General features: G+C 32.7%; 1 protein-coding gene across 2 annotated transcripts in view; it reads right to left on the reverse strand.

Annotated features, from left to right (window-relative positions):
- The window catches only part of LOC129956875 (isatin hydrolase-like), a 39,294-nt gene that overhangs the window by 6,237 nt on the left and 14,808 nt on the right, over positions 1–18,249 (reverse strand). For both annotated transcript variants that reach the window (XM_056068852.1, XM_056068853.1), the window contains exon 2: positions 8,405–8,637. In XM_056068852.1, the coding sequence (XP_055924827.1) occupies positions 8,405–8,637 (233 nt within the window). The remainder of the gene's footprint in view (positions 1–8,404; positions 8,638–18,249) is intronic.

Below are 18,249 nucleotides of genomic sequence, written 5' to 3' on the forward strand. Positions count from 1 at the left end.
CTCCTGAAAATGTACGGCCTTTCGATAATACTTAGTGAAGAATAGCAACAAGTGAAGAAAAACTGAATGTTAATTCAAAGGTTATCGGTGACGATCCTAAAAACTAGCCTTATAAGTATTGAAAGGGGAAAAAAAAGCCTTAAAGGAAGGGGAAAAAAAGCTGTAAAGGGGAGAGAAGAAAGGGAAAAAGCTGTAAAGGAAAAAGCTTTAAAGGGGGAAATATATAAAAATAAAATAAAGAAAATAAAAAGAAGAAAGACTTAAAGGGAAAACGCTTTAAAGGGGGGAAAAGAAAAACGCCTTAAAGGGAGAAAAAAAGATAAAAGCCGGGGGAAAAGCCGTAAAGGGGAAAACAATGGAAAAGCCGTCAAGGGGGAAAAAAATGGAAAAGCCGTCAAGGGGGAAAAAATGGAAAAGCCGTCAAGGGGAAAAAAAATAGAAAAGCCGTCAAGGGGGAAAAAAATAGAAAAGCCGTCAAGGGGGAAAAAATGGAAAAGCCGTCAAGGGGGAAAAAATGGAAAAGCCGTCAAAGGGGAAAAATGGAAAAGCCGTCAAAGGGAAAAAAATTGGAAAAGCCGTCAAAGGGGAAAAAATGGAAAAGCCGTCAAAGGGGGAAAAAATGGAAAAGCCGTCAAAGGGGAAAAAAATGGAAAAGCCGTCAAAGGGGAAAAAAATGGAAAAGCCGTCAAAGGGGAAAAAATGGAAAAGCCGTCAAAGGGGAAAAAAATGGAAAAGCCGTCAAAGGGGAAAAAAATGGAAAAGTCGTCAAAGGGGAAAAAAAGGAAAAGTCGTAAAAGGGGAAAAAAGGGAAAAGCCGTAAAAGGGGGGAAAAAGGGAAAAGCATTAAAAGGAAAATAATGATGAATTTTTCAAATAATTAAGTTCAAGGAAGATTTTCCAAATTAAGTAAATGAAAATTTAATGAATACACTATAAAAGGAGGGACCTTTTTAAATACTATGACTGCTTTTCACTTATAAGAATTTGAAATTTAATGCGAATAAAACTCATTTCCTCATTTATGCTTGCATTTGTAATAAATGCAGATCAAAGGTCTAACACTACGTTATACCATTGACCCCTGTGTCATTACTTTTCGAAAATACCTTTAAAAAGGCTAAAAAGAAAAAAATGATTTCTTGAAATATGTAATTTATATTCGGATAGTCGGACAGAAACTTCCGCAGAATGGACCGCCTTCAAAACTTGATAGAAATCGACAAATTTGGTGTCAGGACACACATACGAAGTTCATGCATTTAACTCAGAGTATTTGAGTTAGTAACATAACTCAAATACGCTTTGAGCGTTGACAGAGAAATGGACGAACTGAGAAACATATATAGTTTTTAAAAAGTATTCTCAGACGCGGGGAAATTTGAAACACAAAGATTCAAATTCTCGAATTGTGGCGGCATGAAGATCATTAGGTTCCGTGTGGTGAAAGCAAGAGGAAGTATCTTTTCGTTAACATTTCTTTAATGATCATAGTGCACACAAAACAAACACAAACGCGAAAGACAAGACATTAACGTGCGCACCTTCTAACAGAACAGCATCTAATACCGTTATAATAACAATCGCAATGCACTGTGGGATGCGTATTAATAAGGTATCGCCTTCTATTATTCAAAAGAGAAGATGGAGTAATGCAACTGCTACAGACTTCGTTTTTTCGATGATTATAATACATTCTTCTTGTATACTTTATACATGAGAAAGTAAAAACAAATAATGAAGTAAAATAATAATAATAATAAAAATAAAAATATGAGATAACGTTAAGGCAGATAAACGAATTTGGAACTTTGAAAGGTAGAGTCAAATCGCAGTTTAGTACCAGATTCTTATTCAACAAACTGGATTAGCGATATTCGATTTGCTTACCAACAGATTCTAAAACTCTCCGCGCTTTTGTGCATGCTTTAGGATGAGTTTAATTCTACAAAATAGGGGTGAAAGGAAAGATGAAAGGAGATGTTTACATCCAACAATAAAGGAAATTCTGAAAATGCGCATATCCTGCATATCACCCCTTAGTGACATAATATCGTCAAAAAGTGGTCGTCTCAGGATCCTGAAACGAATGGTACTTATTTTCTGTAGATTTTTCGCAGCAGAACAATTTTCTGAATGAGCATGTTGGTTTCATTTGATAATATTAAAATGTTCAATAAAAGTTTTTGAAGAACTGAATATACAACCATTCGAAAGTGAGTTATTGAATTTTCAAAACCTCAATTTGATCTTTCATGCGTTCAAAAAATTATCTAGATAATATTACCAATCATAGAATTAAAGTATCCTCTTTCAAAGCGCTGTAGACAGGACGTTAACATAGCATTAAAAACATTGTGGGTCTTCTATTGATTTTCGCATACATACATGTCACAGCATGCGGTATTTTATGGTTAACTTTGAAGGCAAGAAAACTGACGTTGACACTTATAGAAATCGATCTGTCTGTTCTTGTGAAACTTCTGTCTTAAACAATTATGGCAGAAAGAATTTTATTTTAAACCCTAAATAGAAAACTCCAGAGAAGTAGAGATCTAATTAACGAGAGAGAAAAAAAATCGATATAAAATAATCAGCAAATTCAAGTTATAATCAAAATGATTTTCTTAATCACTTTTTATTCTAAACACTGAAATAATAACGGTATCAAAAAGTGTCGTTATTCTACAATGCGACCATGTGAAAGTTGCTATCATAAACTTCAAAAAGGCGTTCTCTAAACAATAACGCTAGTGAAAGGAACGCAAACATTGAACTTCGGCCTTATCCCTTCCCCTCTCCCTTCCCCTACAAAGAACCAGTTCGAACGAAAACGACCTTGGGTGAAGGTAAAATCCCCCCAGATGAGTAAAAATCCGCCGATTCCTCGTATTGATAAAGGTTTGTAGCAGTACGTTGGCTTATGGTTAGGGGATTCAGCTGCATTTCTTGTTGATAATAGGGCTTGTTATGCCTATATCAATCCGTTGAATAGAGTTAAGTCATTTCGATGGTTTGGTTAAAACAGGCATATTAGGCAACTACTTAGAGGAACTGAAGTCACGAGTTTCTTTTCTCAGTTTTCGTAGTAATTTAATTTTGTAAAATTCAGTTTACAAATCTCGTGCATTCGTTTTATTCAAATTAAAAAAAGATTTAAATGCGGGAAAATTATTTTAACAAAATTCTTCATTATCATCTGGAAATTTTATAATGCGTTGTTGCTTTAATTATGTTTTGTAATTTATATAAAAAAATATATTGGATCCTAAAATGAAAATAATTTGAGTACTGTCAACAAATTGTTTTTATTTTTACTGCTTCTTATAAAATTACTTTTAAATTTAAATGTTGTGTTTTTTATACGATAAACTGAAACCAAATCGCCCAAAAAAATTATCCTCAATTTATTGTTTTATTATTTCAATTTGACAAAATTTGCTACTTGAAAACTGCTGAAATAGAGATTAAATTAAAATTAATAAAAATAATCTGGCTTTTGAAGTTGGGGAATGAAAAAAGGAATTTGGAATTTTCATTGCTTAAGAGCCCCTTTAGGGGTTAAACCGGCCCTGTTAAGAGCAGTAAATTAAGAACAGTTTTCAAAATTTCAAGTCAAAGGCACTTCTATTTATATTATTTTAAAGAAAAATTATTCAAAAATATTTTTAAAATTAAAAATTTTTTTACAAGATATTTATTTTTCAAAAATGAAATTCATTTCAGCTAGAAATCAATTTCAGTTTTCTCCAAAAGACTTCTTTTCGATATATTTATGATAATTTGATATTAAAACACTTATACATATATAAACGCAGGGACCTTTAGACATTAAAAGTCAACATATAAGGCACATAAATCGTTTTTGACTTACTAGCTATCCCTTAGAGACCATCTGGTTAGAGAGATAAATGTTCAGTAAAATTCATTTAATGAATTTATGTAACTTGATCGCTTAATAGTTTATTCATCAAAATATTTTTAAGCTATGAATTTTAACAGTTCATAATATAGTTCATACTATTACAGAAGCCTTACAACATTATGTTCACGTGCTGTCTGTCAATTCGAATAAAATTTGAACTTGAAGTTGAAACGGAAATAATTAAACTTTTAATACTTTTTTTTTTGCTGAAACCAAACATGTTTTTGAAAAATGAGTATAGAAAACGGCTTCATCCAGTATTAAAGTCTTACGTGCACTTCAGAAATTTTATAATCTATGCAACATATCAAATAATTTTTCAAGAAAAATTTCCTCCGATTCATGATCAAATTAGTTTTTAGTTTTACTATAAAAAATTTAAATAACAAATAATATTTGATTTGATTTCAACCAATAAATGAACTTCTGAAAAAGGTCGTGAAGTCTAAATTTTATATAATCCTTAGGTCCCAAGGAATCATTTAGCGAAATATTTTGACACTTCAACTTTTAAAACAAAACAAAACATCATTTTTTTTTTTTTTTTTGCATCCAAATCTGGCCGAGTTATGAAGTTTTGAATGTAACTATTTTAAGGTAACCAATAATTTCATAATTTCAGATTAAACTGCCTTACGCCGGGAGCTGTATTGTGTATCTTCTTTGAGACAATCGATGGGGCGGTTTAAAATCGTGCATTTTTATAAAATGATAATATTTAAATTTTCATAACTCGCACGCATTTAGTCTCAATAGATTGAATCTCTTTATTTAAAATGTTAGTATCAAGAATATTTTACCAAGTACGAGTTATTGAATCGCAGATCTAATTAAAAACAAAATTATCAATTCTTCAAAATATTTATTGACTCAAACTGCATGTAATAGTGCTCTTTATTTGATTTAGACCATTTCTTTTTATTATATGTATATATACCAAATACTGTTTAGAAATTAGTTTTTGGTAGTCTATTAACCCTTTCTAGGGCCGTGGGAAGTATGCTTCCCACCAAATTTATCAATCTTTGTATGAAATTATGTAGGTTGGCTTAAGTTCTGACAAATTTTTTTAGCAAGTCAGAAACTTAGATGCTTCAGTTCTTTATCTCACACAAAATGATGTGTCTTGATTTGTTACTTAATTATTAATTAACCAAATTAATTAATCAAATTAAATTTATCTAATAAGCTAAATGAATCCCTTTTCTTATTCTAATTTCAAGCCTTAAATTTTTTAACATAATATGACTAGAAAAAAATGGCCCTTTAAAGGGTACGTACATAATAAATACAGAATTACTGAAATACGGATATTTTAAACTACGGTTTATTATAATACTACTATACTTTTATTTTTAATACTATAATTTTGAACTACGGTTTATTTAAATATTTTAAATACGGATATTTTAAAAATTCGGAGAAACCTTTTCTTTTAGAAAATGTCACGTTTCATGATTTCATCTTTTACAGGCACCTGCTGAAAAGCACACTTTTCTAGGCATAGTTTGCAGTATTTACTTTTCATTTCGGCTTTTGTCGACGTGATATCAACATGTTGATAAAAGCTGATTTTTTTTCCATGCACGCTTAGCCTGATCATGCAGGTTAATTTTTTTATTTTTCATGAAATAAATAGTTAGAAAATAGACTTAATTTATAAATTTGAGAATTTTTTTACTTTTTTTTTTTTTTTTTACTTTTAATGTGTAAAATCCAGTTGGAGTTTCCCAAAAACTTTCTCGCATGCTCTAGTAAACTTTTCATGCCCGAGAACGCTCTACATAGTATTTGTTTACAATAGTTACGAAATATTAACTTTTGTAGTGAATTTAGCATTTTTAGTGAATCTATTGAATCATCCTTGGCGAGTTATTTGGCGATTAATCCCTGGCAAGTGATTAATGGTATACAAAAATTCGAATTTGTGTTTCAGATACATTTTTCCCAAACGATTAAAATAAAAATTTGACCCAAAACTACATTTGTAATCACAAAATCCCTTACCAAATTCGATACATTTTAGTCACTGCGTTTGAATTTTCACCTTTAACTTGTTTCTCAAAGTACAGACCGACAGACAGTCAACCCGCAGTTGGATTTGGCTCAAAATTTGACAGGTGTCTACACTATAGATGTTGAATCTGCATACCGAATTTAATTCATCTAGCTCTCTTCGTTTTATGATTTATTGTATTAGCTTATATTCCAACAGAAAGACAGATGGGCATCCTCACACCAGATTTTACTCAAAATTTGACAGAAATCTGAAAATTTGGTGTAAAGACACTATGCCGAATTTTAACCGTCTAGCTCAAATCGTTTGAGTTTTTTTTTTTTTTTTTTTTTTTTTTTTTTGTCAAGACAAATGAACATTTTCCAAAAATGATTTTCAACCAAAGGGAGGTCAAAATCTCGAGTTCGAAATTTTTGACGATTATTATACTTTCTCTATACTACACATATGAGAAAGTAATAAATTGGTAATATTCGAAAGAAGATGTAAAAATCATTCTTGTAAAAAGCATTTTCGTTTTCTTTATTATGTAAAAATCATACTTGCTTATTTTCGGAAGTTATCGCCGGGAAGTGAAATTGAATTGATTTTTTTAATTGAGGTGATGTGAACATTCCCCCCTCCCTTTAAAGTATATATATACCAGGTATGGTAGCTCTAGTTTCCAGCCTGTAAAGCGCCACCACACACAATTTTATTATAAGTAAAGACTGTAAAATGGTATCAAATGTAAACAAAATAAATCGTTATATTACGAAAGTTTTGGATTGCATTCATAGAATGTTTTAACAATTGTAATTCATTCAATGCTTATCTAATTAATGTAGCTGCGAAATATTATTAGAAATACTTTGGAGAGAGCTCTCCTTGTAACCAACAATTCTATTCAGTCAGAGGAAAGAAGTTGCAAGAGAAATAAAGCAATATGTGAAATGTAGTTTAGTTATATTAACGCCACGTTTTTAAAGCAACACTAGGACTATTTTGGAACAATCGTCGTAATTTTAAACCGCGGTCAGCTGACGAGGATGATACCTGAACTGGCACCCCTGTCTCCAAACTTCCACTCCACACCAGTGGGAGGACGTTTGGCCCCGACGGATTTAACGTGTACGATACTCGCTTACACGACGGTCCTTCGGTGAAATCGGATCTCGAACGTGAAACCCTCCAGCTTCGAGGCAGAGACCTTACCACCAGGCGACCATGACCCCATTCCGTTTTGAAAGAATACTATTTGGGGAAGGACGTCGCAATATTGAGTTATGGTCAGATTATGAAGACGACTTCTCTTCAGTGCCTTTCTGAGCGCTCGTAGTGGGCGGGAATATGTTTGTCTCTTGATATCATATTCAACATATACCAGGCCAATACACAAATCTTAGTGACTAAAACCTTATATCGAATTTCGAAACCTCCGTTGCCGGAGACTTTACCATCAGGACACTAACTCATTTGATAGTGTTAACGTTCACTTGATATATATATTAAATGCAAAGTATCATTTTGTATCTATTGCTCATTTTGTGGGGATAATGCCTTAGCTCGGTGTGGCAACTTGAGCTAAGTGTTAGATATATCCTGTAAATTTGACATGCGATTTCTCACCATATTTCAAATTTGGAGACAGATGGAAAGTACAGTAGACTCCCGATTATCCGCGGACGGGTTATCCGCGCCTGCCGCACTAAGTTTTTTTTTTTTTTTTTTTTTTTTAGTTTCCAAGCAAAGAGAAAATGCTTCCAAAGCAAGAAGCAAACACAAATGACTGATTTCTTCAAAAAGGTGTAGTTTTACAGCGATGCTTTGTAATTACATAATACATTACAGTGTTAAAACAGTACATATGTATTCATTTTTCTGTGTATCCTTGACGCCGCTCGTAGTACAAAGCACTTTTCTGTTTTCATTAACAAAATGCATTTTAGGTGAGTTTTGAGTGATATACTAAAATATTAAGCGTTAGTTAAACATTTCCTGCTGTTTATTTTACGTTTCATTGTACATAAAACGATTTTTCAAAGTTGGAAAATATCTTTTGCTATACCCGTTTTTAGCTTTTTTCGGATTATCCGCGATTTCTGTTATCCGCGGTTGCCGCGCCACCCAATTCCGCGGATAATCGGGAGTGTACTGTATTGAAATATTGAGAAAATTTTACTGAAATGGCCCGATTTGAAGCAAGTTAAAAATTGACTAATAAAAAGTATTGGTTTAACTAAATTATTAACTAGGTATTGAAAACAGCCTCATTCGATTATAATCAATATTTTACCGTTCTTTTTTTTTTTTTTTTCACTTTCTTTACTCGACTCCCTCTGTCTACTCTCTACTCTCGACTTTACCTACTTTTTTCGACTTACTTTGCCTACTTTACTTGACTTTGCTTTCTTCGATTACTTCCATTTTTGATATCATATTCTTGTTACATTTGAAATCAATGAATATAATCATTAAAAACTTACCAATAATTCTTTTCGGGAATTGTTCCGTTATACGTCACATTCAATTTCAGAGTCGGTTCCGTCACCCAGTAGATGGTGGTGTTGTCGAAAACGTGCGATAAATCGATGATATTCAAGTCATGCACTATCTGATCGCCTTTGGTAAAAGCATTGAAAAGGAAATAGCCAGCTACCAGCACATGCCATATTAAAAAACTTTTATGAGCTGGTTTCATGCCTCTTCGCCTTGGTTCCTAAAAAAATTTATAATAAATTTTATATGGCTTTAAAAACATTCTTTTATTACAGTAATAAAATGCTTTTTAAATAGGGATGTCGAAGAAAAATCGGTACTTACGTATTAACGCCACCGCAGCTACAGATTTGGCGGTTTTAAGTTCCGCCAATCATTTTCAAAATTTAACACTTTCAAAATTCAACGCCAACGGATTGCTCTTTATTGGCGCATTAGTGCAAAAACCGCCAAGTCTGTAGCTGCGGCGTTAATACGTTAGTACAGAAAAATCCTATGAGTATGTAGTATTGGAAGAAACGCTAGTTAAAATGAAATTTTAATCGTATCTATAATATATTAGAAGCCTTTGTAGACCGTATTGTTCATTCTGAATGTTTACATTTTTGACTGAAAAATGAAAAACATTAATATAGAATTGATTTGTTTAACATTCCATATGAATATATGGCAATATCTACTATAAAAGTGCGGTATGTAAAATTATGAAGTGTATACACTAAGAAATAAAAACGAGAGTGAAAAATTTTTTCTCGGGATTTAATGTAAAAGGAAAGTCATTTTTTTAAAAAAATATCTTAACATTAGAAAAGTATTGCAATTGAATGATTTGGTCAAACAGTGAAATGTTCTGTTTCATCATACTAATAAAACATTGTTACAAAACGCATATCCAAATAAATTTTAAATACTATTAAGACAAAATTATAAAGAGATGTAATTGATATAAATGAAGAAGTAATGTGAGTTTTGAGAATTGTGAACATAAAAATAGTTAATAAGATTTGTAAAGATAATTTGCGGATAACATGACTGAACCAGTGGAAGGGGTCTCTCCAAAGCATTCTCAAACACACTAATAAACTTGCCATGTTAGAGAACGCTTTGCATGGGAATTAATCCCCAGGGAGGGGCATCTCGAAATGAGGGTGAAATGCTTCCGGCATGGTGGTTGTGATCTCGCCATCCTGGAGGGTACACGAAAAGATGGGGGTATGGCTCCTCCCATCGATGACGGGACGTACTTCCTTAGAGAAGTGTTGTACCGTGACCGGTGATGGCCCTACAGGACTCACAGTTCCCGCCAGTGTTGTTGTTGCTATGGTCACACGGTAATTCAGTACTTATTATCCGTGTTCCTTCGGGCGGGTTGGAGAGTCAGTGATAACTTTCCATGGAATACTATAATTACGAAATATTAACTTCTGGTCTGAATTTCGCATTTGTACTGAATCTGTTGTGTTATCCTTGGCCAATTTTTTTGCGATTAATCTTTGGAATGAAGTTATTGGTACCCAAAAATCGAACTTATGTTTTAAAACCGTTTTTCACAATCGAGTGAAATAAAAATTTGATACAGAACTATATTGTCTGTCTATTTTCTGTAGGCGGTTCAAGGTCACATTTTCTACCTCGTTATTGGTTGTCTGGTACCAGTAACGCGGTAGAAAAAATGTGATTTTGAACCGCCTATAGAAAATACAGACTATAGTTATGACAAAATCACATATTTAATCATATTATATAGATCAATAATTAAATCATATTATATAAGTATTATACAATAATATATTTATATTTAAGGTTTATTATTATATTTATTATTATTATTGGTTTATATTTAAGTCATTGCGATTTCGAGTTATTATTTGGCTCAAAATTTGAATTCGCTAAATCTGTTTATCAAATTTTAATAAACTAACTCTTCTTTTTTGTAGTTACTGTGCTACTTTATATTCGTACAGCCGGAAAGACAGAATAGATACATTTCTTCTGAACGAATTTTGCTAAAAATTAGAAATTTCAAATTTAGTGTAAATACCATATACCAAATTTCAACAATCAAAGTTTGTCCCAGATAGACAAATGGACGGATATTTTCAATAAATGTGTTCTTCGAACTCAAGAAGGTCTAAAACTTGGTGATTTCTCAAAATCTCGAGTTCGAACTTATTGTGGATGTCGCTGATGGCTCCACAATTGAGATTGGGAAATGAACTAAATGATGCGATGCAACTAATTAAAATAAACTAAGGAATTGCGGTGTAGCTATAAGTGATGAAACGATGCTTATATAAAATGCGGTTTATTTCTATGAGAAGGGGCATGGAGTCACCCCTCTACCAACGGCAAGCATCGTGTTCCCAGTTCTAAACCGTTCTGGCGGGTTATGACCCGCGCAGTTACAAAAAAAGGAGCAACCCTAGAATGGGCACTTGCCAACTTGGCGCATTGGTAGCAAAAGTACTGAACAACGATAACTGTATTTTGTCTATACTAACGCATGTGAGAAAGTAAAAATACCAGAGCCTTGTTTAATGATTAACTTATATTTTATTTTAACTTTTGGATTTCAAAAAGTTAGTGACCTTTCTCTTATCTTGAGGAATAGACGTAATTAACCTATGAAAATGCTTTGAGTTTAAAAAGAAGTTATGACAAATTGGACATGCGACATTTTGATATTACAATGCTTATTGGAATTTACTAATAAATATATAACGGAACAATACAAGATATTTTAAATTCTGGAATAGCAGACTAGTTTTCTAAAAGAGAAAAGAGAAAAGAGTAAACGCATTTACTGACAAGCCTAAAACGGGGTCGCTGACTAATAAGCATAACTAGTCGTTAAGACTAGACTACTAAGACTAGTTTTCTAACAAAGGAAATATCGAAAATCGAAACAGTCAAAGCTACAAGTCATCGCACTTTATATCCACAATGACACCCCTCCATGATGCCTATCCTACGTCCCCCCCCCAAAAAAAAAGGAAGGTAATGGCTACATGGAAAAGTTTTTACTTTTGGTGACAAAATCCACACTAAGCTTTTCTAGAGTAATGGGAAGTATACTTCCCACCAAATTCATCAATCTTTGTATGAAGTTCTGTAGGTTGGCATAAGTTCCGACTAATACTTAGATATTCTCTTCCGAACTTAGATATTCTCTTTTGTTATATCACACAAAATGGTCTTGATTTGTTATTTATTAACCAAATTAATTAATCGAATTAAATTTATATAATATAAATGAATTACTTTTCAATTCTAAAAGTATTTTTTTACACCATGACTAGAAAAAAAATGTCTCTTTAAAGGGTTAAAACAATCTTAATTCATTTTTTTTTGACTGAGCATTTTTTAAAAGAAAGGACTTTGCTTTTTCTTTGGTCTTTCAATTCATTCTTTTTTTATTGGAAACTTCAATCAATTCTCTTTATAACTTCACAAACAATTCTATAATCGATTTATCGGTAGTTATTGAGGATTGTGTCGATACCTACCCGTCATGAAATCTGTAGAGCTAATTATTTATAATTTAATGTATTGTTACAAATCTGTAATTTTGCTACCCGGCACGAATAGTGTCATCTTGAGAAAAACCGTTGTAAGATCTGTCCTATGCGTGCTGAGCGGGTGTCACGTCAATGATCTCAAAGCTTGGCGACCATTTGGCGACGAATTTGGCGAAGATACACCCAGAGACACCCCGATTGGTTTGGAAGATGCTAGCCCCTCCTCCCGAAACTATAAAAGAAGGCACTCTGAAGCTGTGGTGTGTGGAGAGTAGTCGGAGTCGCCGACAAGTAACAGAACTAGAGGTTTAGACAGCAAGCTGCTGAATTAGCGATTAAATGCGCTGTATTATTACGATTGATTGGCGGTACTTGTAGAAAAAAAATTGTAACAGTATTCTTGTATTTTCCAGGAATTAAAAGTATCGTTTTACCTCCTTGCATTATCTCGTTATCGTGCTGTACCAAAACTTCAATGTTCTTGTCGGAAAAGCTAATTTGAATAGCAGAGAACAAAAGGGCATGTTTGTCATGAAAATGGTTGCTTACTCTGTGTTTAGTAACTACGGCAACTTAAAATTCTCCATCCCAGTAAAGGAAGAAGTTCACTTTTCTCTTCATATTGGAATAGAGATTAGTTCCGATTTTATTTTCGATGTTTGAGTATCTATGTTATTGAATAATTCTGATTTGAACTTTTTGTTCGCCTTTCCATTTATACCCGTGTTCTTTCAATTAAAGGACTATAAACAGAATTATGAATGAAATAGATTTATTGAACAAATGTACACCCCAGTGACTTTGGAAGATACGAAAGGCCGTTCATAGAATTTGATATTATGCTTACCAATTAGAATTTTCGGACCAAATAAAAGTGTTGTTGAAAGAAGTAACAATTATATAAGAATAACAACTTGGAGATGTTTTCTCATGTAGGCAAAAGCTGTTACAAGAAAAATCTTTACTTAAAATTGTTTCAACTACCTTAAAAATAAAATCTGCTCATTATTAAGATATTTTCTAATCTCAAATGGCATACAAGTCAATCCAAGACTCTCAAATGGCATACAAGTGAATCCAAGACTCTCAAATGGCACACAGAACAATCATTACTATTCCAATCCGAGAGAATCAAATGGTATATAGGACAACCAGCACGTTTTAAATGCTATACAGGACAGTTTGGGGCATTTAAATGAAATATTTTTCAATGAAAATCTAACAGTCAAAACTTGAAGCTATCATGTCATATCAGAAACTGAATTTAGTGTAAATTAATAATACACTTCACATTTTAGGAAAAATCTTTTCATGCTCATATTTTTCCTAAACAAACTTTGAAAACTGAAAATCGAGTAGTTCCGCAGTTAAAACAAAGTTCTCATTAAAAACAACTAAAAAAACTCATTGAGTCAGTCAAGAACTTTCCAATAAATCAAGTCTAGCTGAAACCAAGTACGAACCTCGTGTTCAAGATCAGTGAGTCAAGGTTAGCAAGTCTAGAAAAGTCTCAAGTACGAGATGAAATCTATCTTCGCAAGAAATAACCGATGAAAACCTGCTCGGTGAAGGTTAGAAGAAAAACATTTCTGTTTTGCCTAGAGGTATATTCTGAAAATAGAGGAATCGTTTTGCTTATGAATGCTCCTTTTATTTCTACGGTGTAGATAACAAAAGGCGGGAATCGCTAGAATGAATTCGGGCAAACGCGATTTTTCATCAGAGAGAATTACTGAAATTTCAAAGCAAGTGGTTGTTAAAAAATCTATTCACTACTTAAAGACAGAAGCGGCCTTCTCTTCAAAAGGACCTGGCTGCAAAAATTCATTTGGGGCCCTAATTTTTTGTAAAGCAAAAAATTAGGATAAAAAAAATTTAAAAATACAAATCTCAACATATATTATTAATGCATATTTATTTAATGTGTAATTATTTTTTTTTGCTAATACATCAATTACTTCAGAAAAATTACAATTTCTTTTGCAATTTCTTTTTCGATGCTTAATACAGCAAATGCATTTAAGCTTCTAAACATATGCTTGACAGAAGATAATTCTTTATTAATTTTAACTTGCTGAAAGAGCGCTCAGCACTTGCTGTAGTAACTGGCAACGTAAAGAAAAGTTTTAACACAGTTAATACATTTAGAAATAACTAATTATAGTTATTTAGTATGCATTGCAATATGTCTTGTGCATTATTTACATCTTTCATTCAAAATCAAATCACGTAACAAATTTCTTGGATTTGGTTTTCATCTACATCTGTGTTATAAAACTTCACAAAGTTTTTGGAACATTTCTCTAATTTATATTTTATGTCTTGTGACAAAGCCTAACGACAGCTACGCAAACACCTTCAGTAGCTCTTAATCTCTCACTAAGAATAAATTCCAATCTTTCTGGCGCCTTTGTAAGGGTTTAAGCCTGAAATCATGTATAAAGCTTAAAGCATAAATGTAGGAAGAAGGAATATAAAATCATGTACGAATGTATGAGTGTTTCATGTACAAATGTATGAATGTTTCATGTACAAATGTATGAATGTTTCATGTACAAATGTTTCATGTATAAATGTTTCATGTATAAATGTTTCATGTATAAATGTTTCATGTATAAATGTTTCATGTATAAATGTTTCATGTATAAATGTTTCATGTATAAATGTTTCATGTATAAATGTTTCATGTATAAATGTATGATGTATAAATGCATGAATGTTTCATGTATAAATGTATGAATGTTTCATGTATAAAACAGTTTCCTAATTAAAGATGAATTTAACAAAAATGAGAAAAGTTACAAAATACTAATTATATTTAATACATTCCATATTATTATATTTTAACAAAATGAATGATTGCATTTCACTTTCCATGTTTTGAGCATTATTTGTGCCACTTGAAGCTTCAATTCAGTTTCTGGATACTTTTAATAATAAGACACAATAATTAAAAGTTCGGCAAGACTTAAGATTAATGTCCAATTGCTTGCAAAACATGACAAAATCGTGTCAACTTTCGGAAAACTTGTCAACAGTCAACCAAATAAGAATGGGTTGATGGTCTGCCTAGCCAGGATTTATAAGAGTTAAAAAATATAGTTTATACATAATATTTTAAGTATAGTTTTACAGTTTGCACTTACAATAGTTTTTAAAAAAATTCGAACTCCATACTTTGACGAATAAGCATGTTTTAGATCACCCAGAATCTGAGAAACGTATTTTTTAAAAATAAAATCATGCCCATGAGTGAACACAACCATTTAAAAGCGTTTTAAGCTTGATGGATGGAATTTTGTATATGGTTTCTACCTCAGATTTTTAAATTTCTATCAAATTTTGAACAAAGTGACAACATAGGAAACTTGTCAATTCGGTGGTCCAAAAGTAATTCAACACGATAGCAACAAAATGAACAACGCTGAATGAGTAATATTTAATTTACAGATTTAACAACTGATGATGTGTCCGCATTACAATGAAAAGAGGGGTCCAGTAGCTTCTCAGGGTAAAGACCTTGAGCACCCGACGGCAGAAGTCTGACTTCCAGCTCATATGAAGATGGCACTCACACACTCGCGTACACAACCCCTTTTTACAGGGGGGCTCTTTCACACATCTCACAGATAGAACACAAGGGCAAAAACAACCATGCCCGAACCAGGACTCGAACCCGGGACGCTCAGATCAAAGGCAAGATGCGCTACCCCTAGGCAGCGCCTACTACCCCTACGCGGCTACCCCTACCCCCCGATTTAACATCTAAAGTATTTCAAATTTGGATTCATCGTCTGTCGATCTGTTCATTCACGAGAGTGTAAATGTAGTAACAGCGATTTAATCTGATAATTGATATTATCATTAAAATAGTTTGGTATGGAATTTTGAGTTTCGTTTGGTTGACAAATGAGCGTCCAAAATGCATATTCGGCTCTCTTCATTATTCTACGCAGCACTAAACGCTCTACGCAGCACTAAAGGGATTTTGAAAATTGGTGCTTCTTGATGTTTTTTTCTGCATTAGTTTCGCGAGAATTTTATCTTTCAGCATATTTTTCCGCGTTTCTTCCCTTTTTTTGTTTCCCTTTTACCCTTTTTCCACTTCCTTTTTTAACTAATTACTACACTAATATGAAATGGCAATTTACCTCAAATATAGCACAGGGCAGAAACTTATTTCTTAACATATTAAGTAAAAAGGAAATTTGTTCTCAAATTTTACTGAACATATTTTTTTCAAATTTTAATCAATTTCAATCTCGATTGATAGTATTCGTTTTAAATCCCTGATGAAAAATCTAGTTAATATTCGAAAAATATATAAATTAAAACCCACATAATTTAATTAAATATTAAATCCCCTCTTTTCCCCCCTCAAGTATTCTATGTTTGATTATTAGATTTATTCCATTGTTAACTTGGTAATAATCATTGGTTATATTTCAGTTGTTATTGGATGCAGGAGGTTTCAACAATCAACCTTATTATTGTTGTTAGCAGAAATATTACTGTTTAAAGTTAAACAAACGCACAAAATACAAACAATATAATAGATGAAACAATGAATCCACCTTCTGCTGCTCTGTTAAGAATCATTTCTCTTTTTGCAACTGATCGTTGTGTGACTTTTTTTTGCTGAGCTATGCTTGGTGTGTTTTGTGAACATTTCAATGAGGCTACGGCCATCGTTGGATGGATCGTCTTTTGGACGATCTTGGAACTGTTGAAAAATTACATGTTCCCCCACTTACCCTCAATCGGAGATCTGTTTTTCGATCCCGATTTGGATCAAGATGTTGATACACCATCTGATCCACCTGCGACTAGAGTGGAATCCGTCCCAGTGGTTCGCTCATACATGGTATTTAGGATTTGCCAGGCTTTAGATCTACCAGCGAAACTGGCTTCATCTGCAACCCAGAAGTTAGATATCCCTGTTGTAGAATCCTATATGGTCTACAAGCTGTGTTCTGCTCTGGGTTTGCCTGCACGGATGGCTCCTGTCGGAGTGCCAGTTGTAGAATCTTTCGAGATCTACCAGTTCTGCTTAGCCTTGGATATTCCAGTGAGATACCGGTCGCAGAAGGACGCAGTTTAACATCAAAACTGTCGTCGGCTGCCCGATGCAGTTTTCAGATCAGAACTGTCTTCGGATGCAGAAATGGAGGGTGGGTGGGCGGGGAACGAAAGTAGCCCACCTCCACGTGGTGTTCCCTGGGCAACGGTGCAGTTCTTGGAACTGCATTGGCTAAGAGGCTACTCAATTATGAAACAAATAATAAACTTTTTATTTAGTTTTTGACAAAACTACACACCTAATTTTTGATTTTGTGTTTTAATGCCCCAAAATTTCATTACAAGCATCAAATTCAGAACATGCACGCGTATTTATAGTAGCAACAAATGCAATGTTTTTTTAGATATACGTAAGAATTGCATATTTTTTTATCCTAAAAAAATGAAAACATTTTAAAACATTTTTGACAAAGTATTGTAGAACTCACACATACAGAAAATCAATTGCGTTGACAATCTTACATCTGATTAAGGAATCTTAATGACTTAAATCTGAAAAATTATAGCGACAAAAATTTACAAATTCATAACATAATTCGTCGTTATATATTTATAGTCAGTTATATCGAAGTAGATTAAAGCGTAGATTACCTGGGCACAAGAAGTCCTTTGGGGCCCTAATTTTTTGTAAAGAAAAAAAATATACAAATCTGAACATATATTATTAATGTATATTTATTTAATGCATGATTTTTATTTATTTATTTTTTTGCTAATACATCAATTACTTCAGAAAAATTACATTTTTTGCAATTCTTTTTTTGATGCTTAATATAGCAAGTGCATTTAAGCGTTCTGAACACATGCTTGACTAAAGATAATTCTTTATTAATTTTAATTTGCTGAAAGAGCGCTCAGCACTTGCTGCAGTAACTGGTAACGTAAAGAAAAGTTTTAACACTGTTAATACATTTAGAAATAACTCATTATAATTATTATTTAGTATGCATTGCAATACGTCTTGTGCGTTATTTACATCTCTGTCATTCAAAATCAAATCCCGTAACAAATTTCTTGGATTAGGTTTTTATCTACATTGTGTTATAAAACTTTACAAAGTTTTTGGAACATTTCTCTAATTTATATTTTTCTGAAGTTGTTATATCAGTGATTAATTAGAAATCAGAAATACTATTTGGTATACTTTCAAACCCATCTTCTATTTGTACAATAACAGTACCAATTACAGTGTTAAAAAATAGCATCTAGCACAGGGTCATATTGACTTAATTCGA

This window comes from Argiope bruennichi, chromosome 11 (assembly GCF_947563725.1).
Source record: "Argiope bruennichi chromosome 11, qqArgBrue1.1, whole genome shotgun sequence".
Taxonomy (NCBI): domain Eukaryota; kingdom Metazoa; phylum Arthropoda; class Arachnida; order Araneae; family Araneidae; genus Argiope; species Argiope bruennichi.